The sequence below is a fragment of the Panthera tigris genome, chromosome D1 (assembly GCF_018350195.1).
Source record: "Panthera tigris isolate Pti1 chromosome D1, P.tigris_Pti1_mat1.1, whole genome shotgun sequence".
Taxonomy (NCBI): Eukaryota; Metazoa; Chordata; class Mammalia; order Carnivora; family Felidae; genus Panthera; species Panthera tigris.
In genome coordinates, this window is record NC_056669.1 from 97,977,753 (window position 1) to 97,990,377 (window position 12,625).

Sequence of the window (12,625 nt, forward strand, 5' to 3'; positions counted from 1 at the left end):
GTTTCCGGGAGGAGCGGAGAAGAAGACGCTCACTTCCGGCGGAAGGAGGCTTTTCTGGAGGGATGGAGGAGGCAGAGGAGCTGCTCTCTGGGGGCGAGAGACTGCAGTGCGGTTAGTGACCTGCGGCAACTCTGACCCTCGGCCCCGTCCTTAGATGGACCTGCTGTTCCCTGGTCAACTCTCTACCCCCAGGCCCTTTTCCTCCCTAGCCTGGAATCCTCCGGTGCCCTCAGATGTCTCTGGGGGGTTAAGAGTCCTCGAATACCCTCAAACCTCCTAGGGGCTCCGTTAGAGCTCTAACATCCCTCAGACTGCCGAGGCCTGCTGGACCTGCGGTTTCCCCCCGTATCTGTACCCACCCTCATGACCCTTTGGACTGGCTCCCTTACTGCCTTCCCATTTCCCTGCAGCCCCCGACCCGCGCCTGGGCCCGGAATTAGGATGGATCCCTTCTGGACAAGGCTTTGCTCGAGGCCTCAAAGATTTCCCGCCCGGGCCGACCCGGGCCTTCCTCGCTCTAAAGAGCCTTCCCCGGGGCTTGGCCCTTGGCCCTTCACTCGCCGAGGAACCGTGTTTGGGGGTCTGGTGTGTCGGGGAGCCCCTGCAGCCGGGACTGCTCTGGGGGCCTCTGGAAGAGGAGTCTGTCACCGAGCAGAAGGAGGAAGGAGTGAAACTACGGCTGGAGGAGGTATTGAAAGATAGGACGTGTCTTCGTGACAGATCTTGCAATAGGTTCAGCCATTTGTAAACAGCTCTTCAGTTTGTTAGAAGAAGCAGGGCATTTCAAGGGATAGGAGATGGTTATGCCCCTTCTTTCCAGGACTGCCTCTTCCCCTCACTTGCAATAGTTAAGGAATCAAGGTGCGAAAAGTGCCCAAAGCTGGATAAAATGGCATGCCTCATTTAACTCATTTGTAAAATTAAAAAATAGCTGTTTCCTCCCCCCCCCCCCCAACTTTCCAGGGTTATTTGGAGCAATAGATGAAATAGTGTGGGTAAAGGGTTTCATTGCATAGTAAGTCTTAAAAAGTAAAGAAAAGTTGATGTACCTCTTACAACTTTTTATTGTTTGGTACACTCACTGGAAGGCAGTAATGTATTCAACTTGTGATATTCCACATATTGGGAGGGAGGTGAGGGGAGAGTCTTTTGGTCTTTACTGAATGAAAAATCAGACAACACAGTCCTGTAGAAGAAGAACCAGAGACCGTTAACCTACCAGGGGCTTCATATTAGATCTGTCTCAGGAGAGGTTACATCCCACCCCCCCCACCCCCGCCCCCGATTCTGGTTCCCCAAACACATGGGAGAAGGACTCTTATTGGTTTATTTCAGGACGTGTCACTAGGCCCATGGGGAGACGTGTGTGCTTGTGAGCAGAGTTCAGGCTGGATCAGGTAAGTTACAGGAGAGTATGTAGTGAAGATGGTCCTTTGAGGCTTTCTGTCATGGCATGAGTTGGAACCAGAAGCCCACTGTAATTCCCCACCCAGCGATTTTTTTTGTTTGTTTGTTTGCAGTGAGTGTTCCAAAGGCATGGGGTCTTTTAGGATTCAGACTGCCCAGGAGCTGGGGCTTTAGGGAGGGTCACTTGAAGAGGGTCTCCTGAGCTAGCTCTTCCTCTGCTTTGCAGTCTGGTGCAGCAGGGCAGGCTGGAAGGTGAGGGAAACGTAGCCCTGGTGCGGATCAACGAGAAGCTCCATCTGCAGGTGTACCGGGTTGTGCTGCCAGGCTTTGAGTTGCTGCTGTGGCCCCAGCCTCGGTCTGATGGCCTGAGCCCCACCCAGCCCAGGCTAGAAGAAGAGGCAGCCATGGCTGTGGTGACAGAAGTGGACTCCGCTTCACAGCAGGAAGTGGACTCTCCTGGGGAGGATGCAGCAGAACCTTGGACAGGTATGTGTCAGATACAACGCTGGCTTCCGAAATTATCACCAAATCAACCTTGATATGACAAGGCAAAGCTGTGGCTCAGGGAGGTAAAGGAGAGCATCACAGAGTTTTTAATAGTTTCTCTGAGATGGAAGGGCAAAGCCTGGATATTTATTGAAATTTTGAAGTCTGGTAGATCTTTCAGTGTAGATGGGACAGGGCTTGATCAGATTGAATAAGGATCATGACATAATGGCTTAGGACTTGTAGGTACAAGGCTAGAATTTTCAGTAAAAGGCTCAGAGAGTCTTGGGGTGTGACCTATCATTTGATGCTTTTATTTTTTTTTTATTTTTATTTTTTAACGTTTATTTATTTTTGAGACAGAGAGAGACAGAGCATGAACAGGGGAGAGGCAGAGAGAGAGGGAGACACAGAATCTGAAACAGGCTCCAGGCTCTGAGCGGTCAGCACAGAGCCTGACGCAGGGCTCGAACTCACGGACATGAGATCATGACCTGAGCCGAAGTCGGACGCTTAACCGACCGAGCCCCCCAGGCGCCCCTTGATGCTTTTATTGCAGCGTGATTGGGTCTTTTCCTTAGAATTAATAGTATTGATATTTGCAACTTTTATCTTCCTGAGTAAGTCTTCTGGAATAGTAAGGTCATGTTGATGAAGACAGCAAGCTCTATATAAGGTTTCCAATTTCTCATGTTTCTTTTATCTGGGGTGGGTGTAGAGGTTCCTTTATTTTCAGATGAACTAAGGCGAGGAGGTGGTGGCCTAATTCATCCTAAGTGTGCGTCTCCAGAGGGAAAATAGGAGCCCCTAGGAGAGCCTTGTTCTAGGACTATCCAGAGGTTTGGGGCACTGGGGTTCCCAAGAGTGCTTCCCCAGGAGGCACCTAAGACTGAACATGAAGATAAACAGAGCACATGGTTCATGTTCCAGGGAAGAGAGTGGTGTCATTGCTCCTGCTGAAGTTCAGGTTCAGGGGCTGAGTAGGAGGAGACACATATTCTTAGAATTTCCTAGTGACACCACTGCCACCCCCTGCTACAGTTTCTACTAACCCCAGCGCCCCCACTCTTGCCTTGCAGATCCCAGTCACCAGTCACCCCCCAGCATCCAGGCAGAGAATATGGTAAGCCCCGGACCTAAGCCTCAAACCCAGGATCAACTTCCCGAGGAGAGCCAACCACTTGGCCTGCTCCCTCGGGGTGGCAGCATGGATGAGGAGGATCCACCCCAGACACAGATGTCACCTGAACCTCAGAGCAGCTCCACTACCCAGCAGGGCCCAGAGAGTAGTGAGGCCAGTTCCTCGTCTTCTGCCAGGGCCACCCACCTGCATGCTTACCTGGTCAAGAAGTTATGTGGCCCCAGTGAGCAGTGCCCACCCAGAGCAAAGACCTCGGAGTTCAGGGCCCAGCAGGCTGGGGAGCAGCAACAGGCCGGCCTCCCTGCATGCTTGCGGAGCCCTCCTGGCCCAGGAGGAAGCCCCCCAAAACAGAGACGACGGTACCGGTGTGGGGAGTGTGGCAAAGCCTTCCTGCAGCTGTGCCACCTGAAGAAGCATGCGTTCGTGCACACAGGCCACAAACCCTTCCTTTGCACTGAGTGTGGCAAGAGCTATAGCTCAGAGGAGAGCTTCAAAGCCCATATGCTGGGCCACCGCGGAGTGCGACCCTTTCCTTGTCCACAATGCGACAAGGCCTACGGCACCCGGCGAGACCTCAAAGAGCACCAGGTGGTACATTCAGGTGCCAGGCCCTTTGCCTGTGACCAGTGCGGCAAGGCCTTTGCCCGCCGGCCCTCCCTGCGACTGCATCGCAAGACCCACCAGGTGCCAGCTGCCCCTGCCCCGTGCCCGTGCCCTGTGTGTGGGCGCCCCCTGGCCAACCAGGGCTCTCTGCGCAACCACATGCGACTCCACACAGGAGAAAAGCCCTTCCTGTGCCCGCACTGTGGCAGGGCGTTCCGCCAGCGGGGCACCTTGCGTGGTCACTTGCGGCTGCACACGGGGGAGCGTCCTTACCGCTGCCCGCACTGTGCCGATGCCTTTCCGCAGCTGCCTGAGCTGCGGCGCCATCTTATCTCTCACACCGGGGAGGCCTACTTGTGCCCTGTGTGTGGGAAGGCCCTCCGAGACCCACATACACTGCGTGCTCATGAGCGTCTGCACTCAGGGGAGAGGCCCTTCCCGTGCCCCCAGTGTGGCCGTGCTTACACACTGGCCACCAAGCTGAGGCGCCACCTCAAGTCCCACCTGGCCGACAAGCCCTATCGCTGTCCCACCTGTGGCATGGGCTACACCCTCCCCCAGAGCCTCAAGCGGCACCAGCTCAGTCACCAGCCTGGGGCACCCTCCAGCCCACCCAGTGTGCCACCTGCTGCTTCCGAGCCCACCGTGGTACTGGTGCAGACTGAGCCAGAACTGCTAGATACATGCAGCGAACAGGACGTCTCCCCAGCCCGGGACGTCTTCGAGGTCACCATTTCTGGGAGCCAGGAGAAGTGCTTTGTGGTGCCTGAGGAGCCAGGCCCCGCCTCCAGCCTGGTGCTCATTCATAAGGACATGGGCTTTAGTGCCTGGGCAGAAGTGGTGGAGGTGGAGACGGGCACCTGACCTGATCTGAAGCTCACCTCCTTCAGCAGAGTTTTATATAAAGCTAGTGTTTTCTAGCTGCCGGGCGCCTGTGTCTTTCTCTTTGGGTTGCCCGACGGAGTCTAGTCTATTCTGAGAAGCAGGTCAGGGATTTCCCTTCCTGTTTATGGACCACCACATTGTTTCCCAAGACCGTAAGGTAAACCTGTTCTAGATTTAAGAGCTTTTTACTGACTCCCGGTAGAGCATGTTCTGCCTCCTTCACCAGGAACTGCTCAGGGTGCTTGTTCTTTAAACACAACGGAAGTGACCGCACCCAGTGAGGTAGTCAGGGAGCTGGCAGCAGGACTGCCCTGCCCGGGTGCTTAGTGCTGGCATCATCGCTCCCCCCGAGCTCCCTGAGGGACAGGCACTTTCATCTAGAACTAGACGGAATGATTGGAGGGTTAAAATGCCAGAGGCTGAGCTCAGCTCATAGTTCCCTCTAACTCAGTTTGTAGGTGGTTTTGGCAAACATTTTCACCATCTAGGGGCTGTGAAGTTGGTTTTCTTTCTGTGCTGATAGACACCAGACTCACTGGAGGCAGCTAGGGCCAGATCTGAACCCTTCTGTGGGCTTGGGCCACCCAAGAAAGAGTCTGCTCACAGACTCACATCCTGATGTGCATAGACCATAAACCAGCACCCTGGGTGCTGGGATACAGCTGTGAGCAAGACTGAGGCGATGCCTTTTACAGATGGGCATCGGGGACAGTGTCCGCAAGGAATAATAATGATTAAATAAACACCCTGATTGTGGGCCAGTTCTATGAGTTTATATGATCCTCGTGGCAACCTGTGCGGTCGGTAGTGGTAGCATTCTGGTCTTACAAGTGAGGAAACTGCTTTAAGTGTCCTACTCAAGGTGGCATGGCTGCTAGGCTGCAGAGCTGAGACTCGGACCCTCCTGGCCCAGTGCTGGAGTAAGGCTGTTAACCCTGGCACTGCTGTGATCTGGTGGATAGGAGGGTGCGAGAGAGAGTGGGGGTGCGGGGGGCTGTGTGTGTGAAAAAGCCCTGGAGTGAGAGTCCGGTGATGTGAACAACAGACCAGTGTGGCTGCAGCAGAGAGGGAAGGGGGCAGGGCCAGGTCACACAGGCCTTGCTTTAGGAGTTGGGACTTTATTCTCAAAACATTGAGAAGCTCTTGGAAGGGTTTTGAGGAGGGGAATGACGCGACTAGATTTATGTTTAAAGAGACCGCCGGAGGAATGGATCGGCTGGCAAGGTGTGGTTGTAGGAAAATCAGGAGGCAGCTGAGGTGGCGGGGAATGGGGTGGTAGCAGTAGAAATGCAGAGAAATGGAATTATTTATCTGACACATACGTGTGCACTTTATGTATGCTAGTTAGGGATGTAGTGTAGAAAGAGCCTGCTCTCAGGGTTACATCCTGAGGAGCAGGGCAGACAACAAATACATCCCACATGATAGTAAATGCAGTGAAAAAAAGTCACGCGGGAGGAGAGGTTAAAATGGGGAATGTGATTTTACAGAGGGTGGTCAGGGAAGGCTTCTAACAACACGAACAGGAGCAGAAACCTGAACTGCGGAGAGGCGTGAGCGAGCTTGATGTCTGTAGAAGGAGCTGGGTTCCAGGCAGAGGGAACAGTACTGGCAAGGCCCAGCGGGTTCAAGCAAGAGCAAGGAGCAGAGTGGCCAAGGCAGAGGATGGAAAGGGGTGAGGGCAGGCTGGGGACTGTAGGCCGTGGTGAGGACTTTGGGCAGATACATTGCCAGAGAGGGAGAAGGGACAGAATTCATGAACTGAGGGGAGAAGGGAGAGCTGACGCCCCGTTTCTGAGTTAGTATGTTGAGTGGCACTGGGATGGGAACGAGACAGGATTTTGGTTGGGAAGGCACCAAGTCTAAAGCGCCTGCAGTAGAGCTCACAAACCAGCTGCCAGAAGTCAGCAGAGTCGGGGGAGGAAAGTCTGCCGTAGAGGGAATCACAGCAGACTAGTGACAAGGTGGGCATGGAAGCTGTGGGAGTAGCGGGAGCAGAGGGGAGAGGCGCTGCCCTCCAGGTTCACTTGCAGGAGAAAGGCTCTGCAGGGGACATGAAATCTGCATCCAACCAGATAGAAAACCCTGCAGATTATGTGTCAGCAGAAGTGGAGAGAAAAGCATTTCACGAAAAAAGTGAGTAAGAATGTCCACTGCTGTTGAGGGGGTTGAGGTTTGCGAGGTCACTGAGGAGCTGAGTGAGGGCAGTGGGAAACCACAGTGGATTGTTCTGAGGTGAGTAGGTGGCAAGAGAGGCAGGAAGAACTTATATTCTTGTTCCGTTCTTCTGTCCTGCAGAACAGGTGTTGTGACCTGTGTCACAGCTGAGGAGAACTAGGGGTTGGAGAGGGTAAGCAGCTGGCCGACATCACACAATCCGTGAACGGCAGAGCCAGGATTGAAACGTTGAGTGTTCTCTGGCTTCCCAGCACTTGACAACAACATCACAGGCAGCCCCGTGTCTCCTGCTTTGCCACTGGCATTTACCCAGCACCTGCCCAATCTGCATAACTTCTTGATAAAGCAGCATTCTGAAATTATCCATGGGGAGTGAGGATAGCAGGAAATCGAGGCAATCTATGGAGGGAAAGATCACACAGTCCAAGGGCTTGAAAAGTAGCAGCTAATACTTTAGTTTTGAGTCAGCCAACTCTTTCTTGGAGCCTGAGTGAGGCTTGGTAGTCCTATTTTCCAGCTCCTGCTTCAGGCAGGGTCATGCCAATTCAGGTGACTGCTTAACAGTCAGTGTCAGACCAGTGTTTTTAGGTATTCTGGGGACCTTCTCATCACTCGATACCAACCTGTGCAGGGAAGGACATACTCATCGCTTCGTAGTGGACTATGTGGGCAAACTGGGCATGGTTTGGGTTGCTGGAGAGGCCTGTCACCCCACACCCCTGGGATGCTTAGGCCAAAACCTGGGATGCTCACACCCCCTACCTACATCCCCCACACAGGTAGAGAACTTTTCTCTCCATGAAGCCTGTCTAGTGATGCAGAGCAGCATCAGATCAAAGGCAATACATCCAAAGGTACGTGATTTGGGAACCTCTGCTCTGCCAACACTTGTGGTTAAGAGGAGAGTGGGCATCAGAGAGCTCTGTCTGAGCTCCCCATGTTACACATGAGGAAACAGAGGCCTCGAGACAAGTCATTTGTCAAGGCCTGAGACCAGTTTGTAGCAGAACAAGGACAGGGCCCTGGTCTGATCCCTAATTTAGTGCTCTTCCAGTTAAAATGCAGTGACTACTTGAAAAGATTGATCACTGGAATAATGCTCGTTAGGGAAATCTTTTCCCCTGATGTCAAAATAATTCTTGGTAATCCTAATGGTGACATCTCTTTACTCCCTACTTCTTTCCTCCATTTCCAGATAAAGTCACTTTTTAAAAAATAATCTTTTTAAAAAATACTTATTTATTCTGGGAGAGAATCCCAAGTAGGCTCCGCACTGTCAGTGCAGAGCCTGATGTGAGGCTCAAACCCGTGAACTGTGAGATCATGACCCAAGCCAAAATCAAGAGTCAGATGCCCAACCAACTGAGCCACCCAGGCACCCCTAGATAAAGTCACTTAACAGTTTGGTGTATATAGTGCTGAATTCGAATGCTGCTTCTGGCCAGGTGGGCAAAGGTGCTACAAAAATGTTGCTTGGGCACCTTACACCTGGATGCAAGCTTAACTGAGTGGGGTCTATAGCTATAGATGCTGAACCAAAATCGAAGGTGCAGGAGATAAAGGATCTTTTATCCCCATTTGCAACTTTAATAGTATGCGAAAATCTTACAGTAGAATAAAATTTGAGTCCTGTTTAGGGACCTGCAAACCATGCAAAGCATCATGGACTGTAAAGAGTTCCATCTCTAGACAGGTTCAGGTGTGGCTTGTGGCTCTGCTCTTGACTAACTGCATAAACTCAGACAAAGTACTTTTCTGTGCCCGAGTTTCCTCATCCGTAAAACAGGGATACTTATGGTACCTACCTCATCAGTACTATGTACCCGGCACATGGTGAGCAGTTAATAAATTCTAGCTGGTTAGTAGTAGTACTGTAATCAGCCTTCCTAGGTTGGAAGACGAGATTAAGGTGCTTGCATGTTTCCCTTAGGTGTTGCTTCTTTGGGGCAGGTCAGCATCACTCACAGTAGTTCTGTACTTTAGGTGCATGTTCAGTGGGTGTGCTTCATAGAACAGTGAGGCTGTACTCTAGCAGAATGTCAAGGGATGAAGGTCATGCGAGGTGAAGAACAGTGGTCTTGAGAGGCAGGGGTTCTGGCTCATCACCAACGCTACAACCTTGATCAATTAGCTTGCCACCTAGGAGACTCCCATTCCTTACAGTGACCTGGGGAAATTGGACCAGATCAGTGCTTCTCAATCTCGGCTCCAACATTGAGCCCTTTTGCTAGCTTCTTCTATGGACCCAAATTTTAAAGGCTTTTAATTAAATAGAAATTGACTCATTTTTAAACACTGATCAGATTGAGGGGGAAAAAAAAAACCAAGGTAATTAGCCACCTCAAAAGACATAATTTCAGCCAAAAAGGGAAAAAAAATATATTTTTGTCTTAAGGTAAATTTACAATTTTTGAGGGTTTAAAAAAAAATACACAAAAGGCCAAGGTCACCCTGTAGTATATGCCCAGAGCCCTAGGCTTCAAAACATCTGGGTTTCATGATATCTGACCTTCTTTCCAGCTCTGAAACTCTCTGTCTTGGAACATAATTTTACTGTTTTCAGTGATTACAGAGCTTCATTTTACAACATAGCAGTGGCCTTGCCCATGATTCTGTTTGACGCCAGCTTGTGAGAAACGCAACCCCTCATCATCGCCTTGTGCTTAGAGGGAAACACGATCCCCTTTACATGTGCAGGCATGTGCTTGGGGTGAGAAGCAAGAAGGACCTTCAGTTGCATGGTACCCGGGGAGCTGGTAGTGAACCCTGAAGCCTAAGGATGTGCTGGGTCTTTCGGTGCTCACCCGTGGTGGTGCCACCCTGGTCTGGCAGAACTCTCAGATCCTTCCAGAGCTACTTTCCCAGAGGGGATGCTCTCCCTCGATCATCTCTGTAAAATGGAAGGGGTAAGTGTGGTCTTCTCTCACCCAAGAAAACAGAGGCTGCTCTACTGGAACCTACTTAATAATACTAGCCTCCACTTACTAAAGAATTAAGTTTACTTTTCATTGTGAAAATTTTGAAACACAAAAAGTTTAAAAGTTTAAAAGAATGATGTACCCAATCCCCTCACCACCCAGATTTAATGATTGCTAACATTTTGCCATGCTTGTTTAATCTGCCGTAAGTTCTTCTGTATAACTGTAAGTCATAGGGATTGAAAGGATATAACCACATGCCCATATAACACTTATAAATTAGTAACTCTTTCATATCATTGAATACCTAATCTATATTATTATTGTTTGTCCAAGGAAAAGTCATTTTATAGTTCTTTGGTTCAAAAGTCTAAACCAATCATGGTCCCTCTATTCCTTTTGTGCATTTGGGTGTTAGGTCTCTCCTTGGCTTCTATTATCCTGAACGGTCTCTCCAACCCACCCTATTTATTTCTGTGTCATGAATTTGTCAGAGAAACTGGAGCCGTTTGTCCTGGTGAATGTTCGTCATTCCTTGTGGTACTGGATACCACAAGGTACTCCTTTTTATCACCTATATTTCCTATAAACTAGTAATTAAAGCTAGAGGTTCGTTTAATTCAGTTCCACTATTTTAGGAAGAGCCCTTCACAGGCAGCGTCATGTATTTCCTGTACCATCATGTATAACAGTGGCATTTATTGGGCGCTTCCTTTGTGGCAAGCACTGTAATGCTTCACAAACATTATGATGTGCTTTGAAGGGGTAGCTTAGTATCTACTTCACAGTGATAAACTTAACTGTGACTCCAGCTAGATCAGAGGGAGACAAGGGGTATATGGAATCCAAAGAATTGCAGCAAATCCAAAGATCACAGGCTCTGAGAGCTGGGGGTGGTTTTGCAGGGACAAAAGGAATGGTGTAGATCAGATCAAACACAAAACCAAATTTATCAGAATGGCCTAGAGTCTTCTTGCTGGTCTTGTCATTCCTGGACCCAAAGCTCCCATGGCCTTCATAGTATTCATGCTGTCTCTCTCCTTGCCAAAGAGCCCATGCCTGCCATTCCAACCCATCAATCTTAACCATGCAGATGACAAACTGGAAGCCATTTTGGTTGGGTCCAGCATTTGCCATGACAAGATGCCAGGACTCATACTCTTCAAAACGAAGTTCATGTCCCGGCAGCTGGTTCCGGAGGGCGTGGGATCCTGCAGAGTGAATATTTAAATCCCAAGGTTATGGCAAAACATCTGAAGTTCGTTGCCAGGACTGTGATGATACAGGAAGGAAACGTGGAAGGTGCATACAGGACCCTAAACGGAATTCTCACCATGGATGGGCTCATTGAGGACATTAAGCGACGGCAGTACTATGAAAAGCCTTGTCGCCGACGACAGAGGGGAAGCTATGAAACCTGCTGGCGGATCCACAACATGGAAATGGCTCGCAGTAGCAACTTCTTGATGCCTGAAGAATCGGGCAGACCCATGGCAGGGCTGCTGAGGCCTGTGGATTGTAGGCCCTCTATGAAAATCCCTCTCCAGCTGTCTCCTTCCTATCTCAACCCCATTTTTTTCTCCCCTTTTTTATAGTAATAAACTCAATCACGTATATGCAAGAAAGCCTGCATGTATAGAAGCAATCCCATAGTTACCAATGGACCCTCTCTTTTAGTAAGTGAAAGAGAAACTGAGTCAAAAAGTAGTCTAGGAATAGAATGGTGATTACCAAGGGCTAGTGGGGAGGGGGGAATTATTGTTTAATGGGTACAGAGTTTCAGATGGGGATGCTGAAAAAGTTCCAGAGACAGATGGTGGTGATACACAACAATGTGAATGTACTTAATCCCACTGAACTGTACACTTACTTAAATGGTTAAAATGGCAAATTTTGTGTATATTTAGCTATAATATTTAAGTAGTCTAGGAGAGGTGAGAAACTTTTCTAAAATACAGCGGAATAGATCTATGATTTCTTACCCAGTTCTTATGAAACCCAAATCAAGACCTTATTATTGGAAAAGCACCTGTTACTCTTTACTGAACTGTCCCTCCCCACCAACTGTTAGATAAAAGGAGAGGAAGCATGTATGTATTTGGAATAAATTTTGCTACTGAAACACCCATCAAAAAACAAAAAAACAAAAAACAAAATGAAGTTCTCATCAGCAAAGTTCTCCCTGCTAATTGGATTTGCCACTGGTACCATGGTGTGTGAATTCGTCATCATGACACGTAAACCCAGGCATAAGTCTGGGAAAGCAGGAACCAAATCTAAGCAGAAAGCTTCAGTTACTTCCCAGTGCTTAGAGAACCAAGGTTTTCTGCCTTGGAATATCATCTCCAAAGAGCCTGAGGAAGATGTGACCCAAGGCTTGTCTGTTAATGGCCATGTCTGCACATGAGCATGCCATAGGTTGAGCAAGTCTTCAAAGAGGCCAGTATGAGTTTTTCAGCAACAGGCTTGTGAGGCAAATATTGTTCTTACTCAGATTCTACAGCTGGTGAAACCCAGACCGGGCCTCCCGAACCAGCATTCCCTTCTATCGCTATAGTGCTTGTCTGTCCAGATTCTGCCAGCGAGGGAGCAAGGGGGCGGTCAGCAGGCCCCTAGCTCTGAACCCTCAGTGGAAGAGCTGCTATGTGTGGTGTGTTTTGTCCTCCTGGCCAAACACCCTCTCCTCTTGCCTTTTCTCTCTCTCCTGGTTGACTCAGCACTGGCCTCAGCTGATCCTCGGAAGAAAAGAGGATCGCCTGTCTTGAACCACGAAGGATGAAGCCACACCTGTCTTCTCTCCACTTCTCGAGAGCCCTTCCCTTAATATGTAATTTTTTTTTAAAGTTTATTTATTTTTGAGACAGAGAGAGACAGAGCATGAACAGGGGAGGGTCGGAGAGAGGGAGACACAGAAACTGAAACAGGCTCCAGGCTCTGAGCTGTCATTACAGAGCCCGACGCGGGGCTCAAACTCATGGACCATGAAATCATGACCTGAGCCGAAGTC

General features: G+C 49.7%; 1 protein-coding gene and 1 pseudogene across 3 annotated transcripts; both read left to right on the plus strand.

Moving 5' to 3' along the window:
* Positions 1–26: 26 nt before the first annotated feature.
* Positions 27–7,866, plus strand: ZNF408 (zinc finger protein 408). Of its 3 annotated transcripts, XR_006208646.1 has the most exons (7): positions 27–111; positions 411–688; positions 1,336–1,397; positions 1,634–1,893; positions 2,973–6,658; positions 6,821–6,872; positions 7,480–7,866. XR_006208646.1 is itself a non-coding variant. In XM_007082124.2 (5 exons), the coding sequence occupies exons 1-5, from the start codon at positions 63–65 to the stop codon at positions 4,499–4,501; spliced, it is 2,178 nt and encodes a 725-aa protein (XP_007082186.1). In that variant the 5' UTR covers positions 27–62; the 3' UTR covers positions 4,502–7,866. The 3 variants fall into 3 exon arrangements, 1 of the variants encoding a protein (XP_007082186.1); XR_006208645.1 differs by having other exon boundaries at positions 2,973–6,872; XM_007082124.2 differs by having other exon boundaries at positions 2,973–7,866.
* A 185-nt stretch (positions 7,867–8,051) lies between these two features.
* LOC107179624 lies at positions 8,052–12,477 on the plus strand (annotated as a pseudogene).
* Positions 12,478–12,625: the final 148 nt, after the last annotated feature.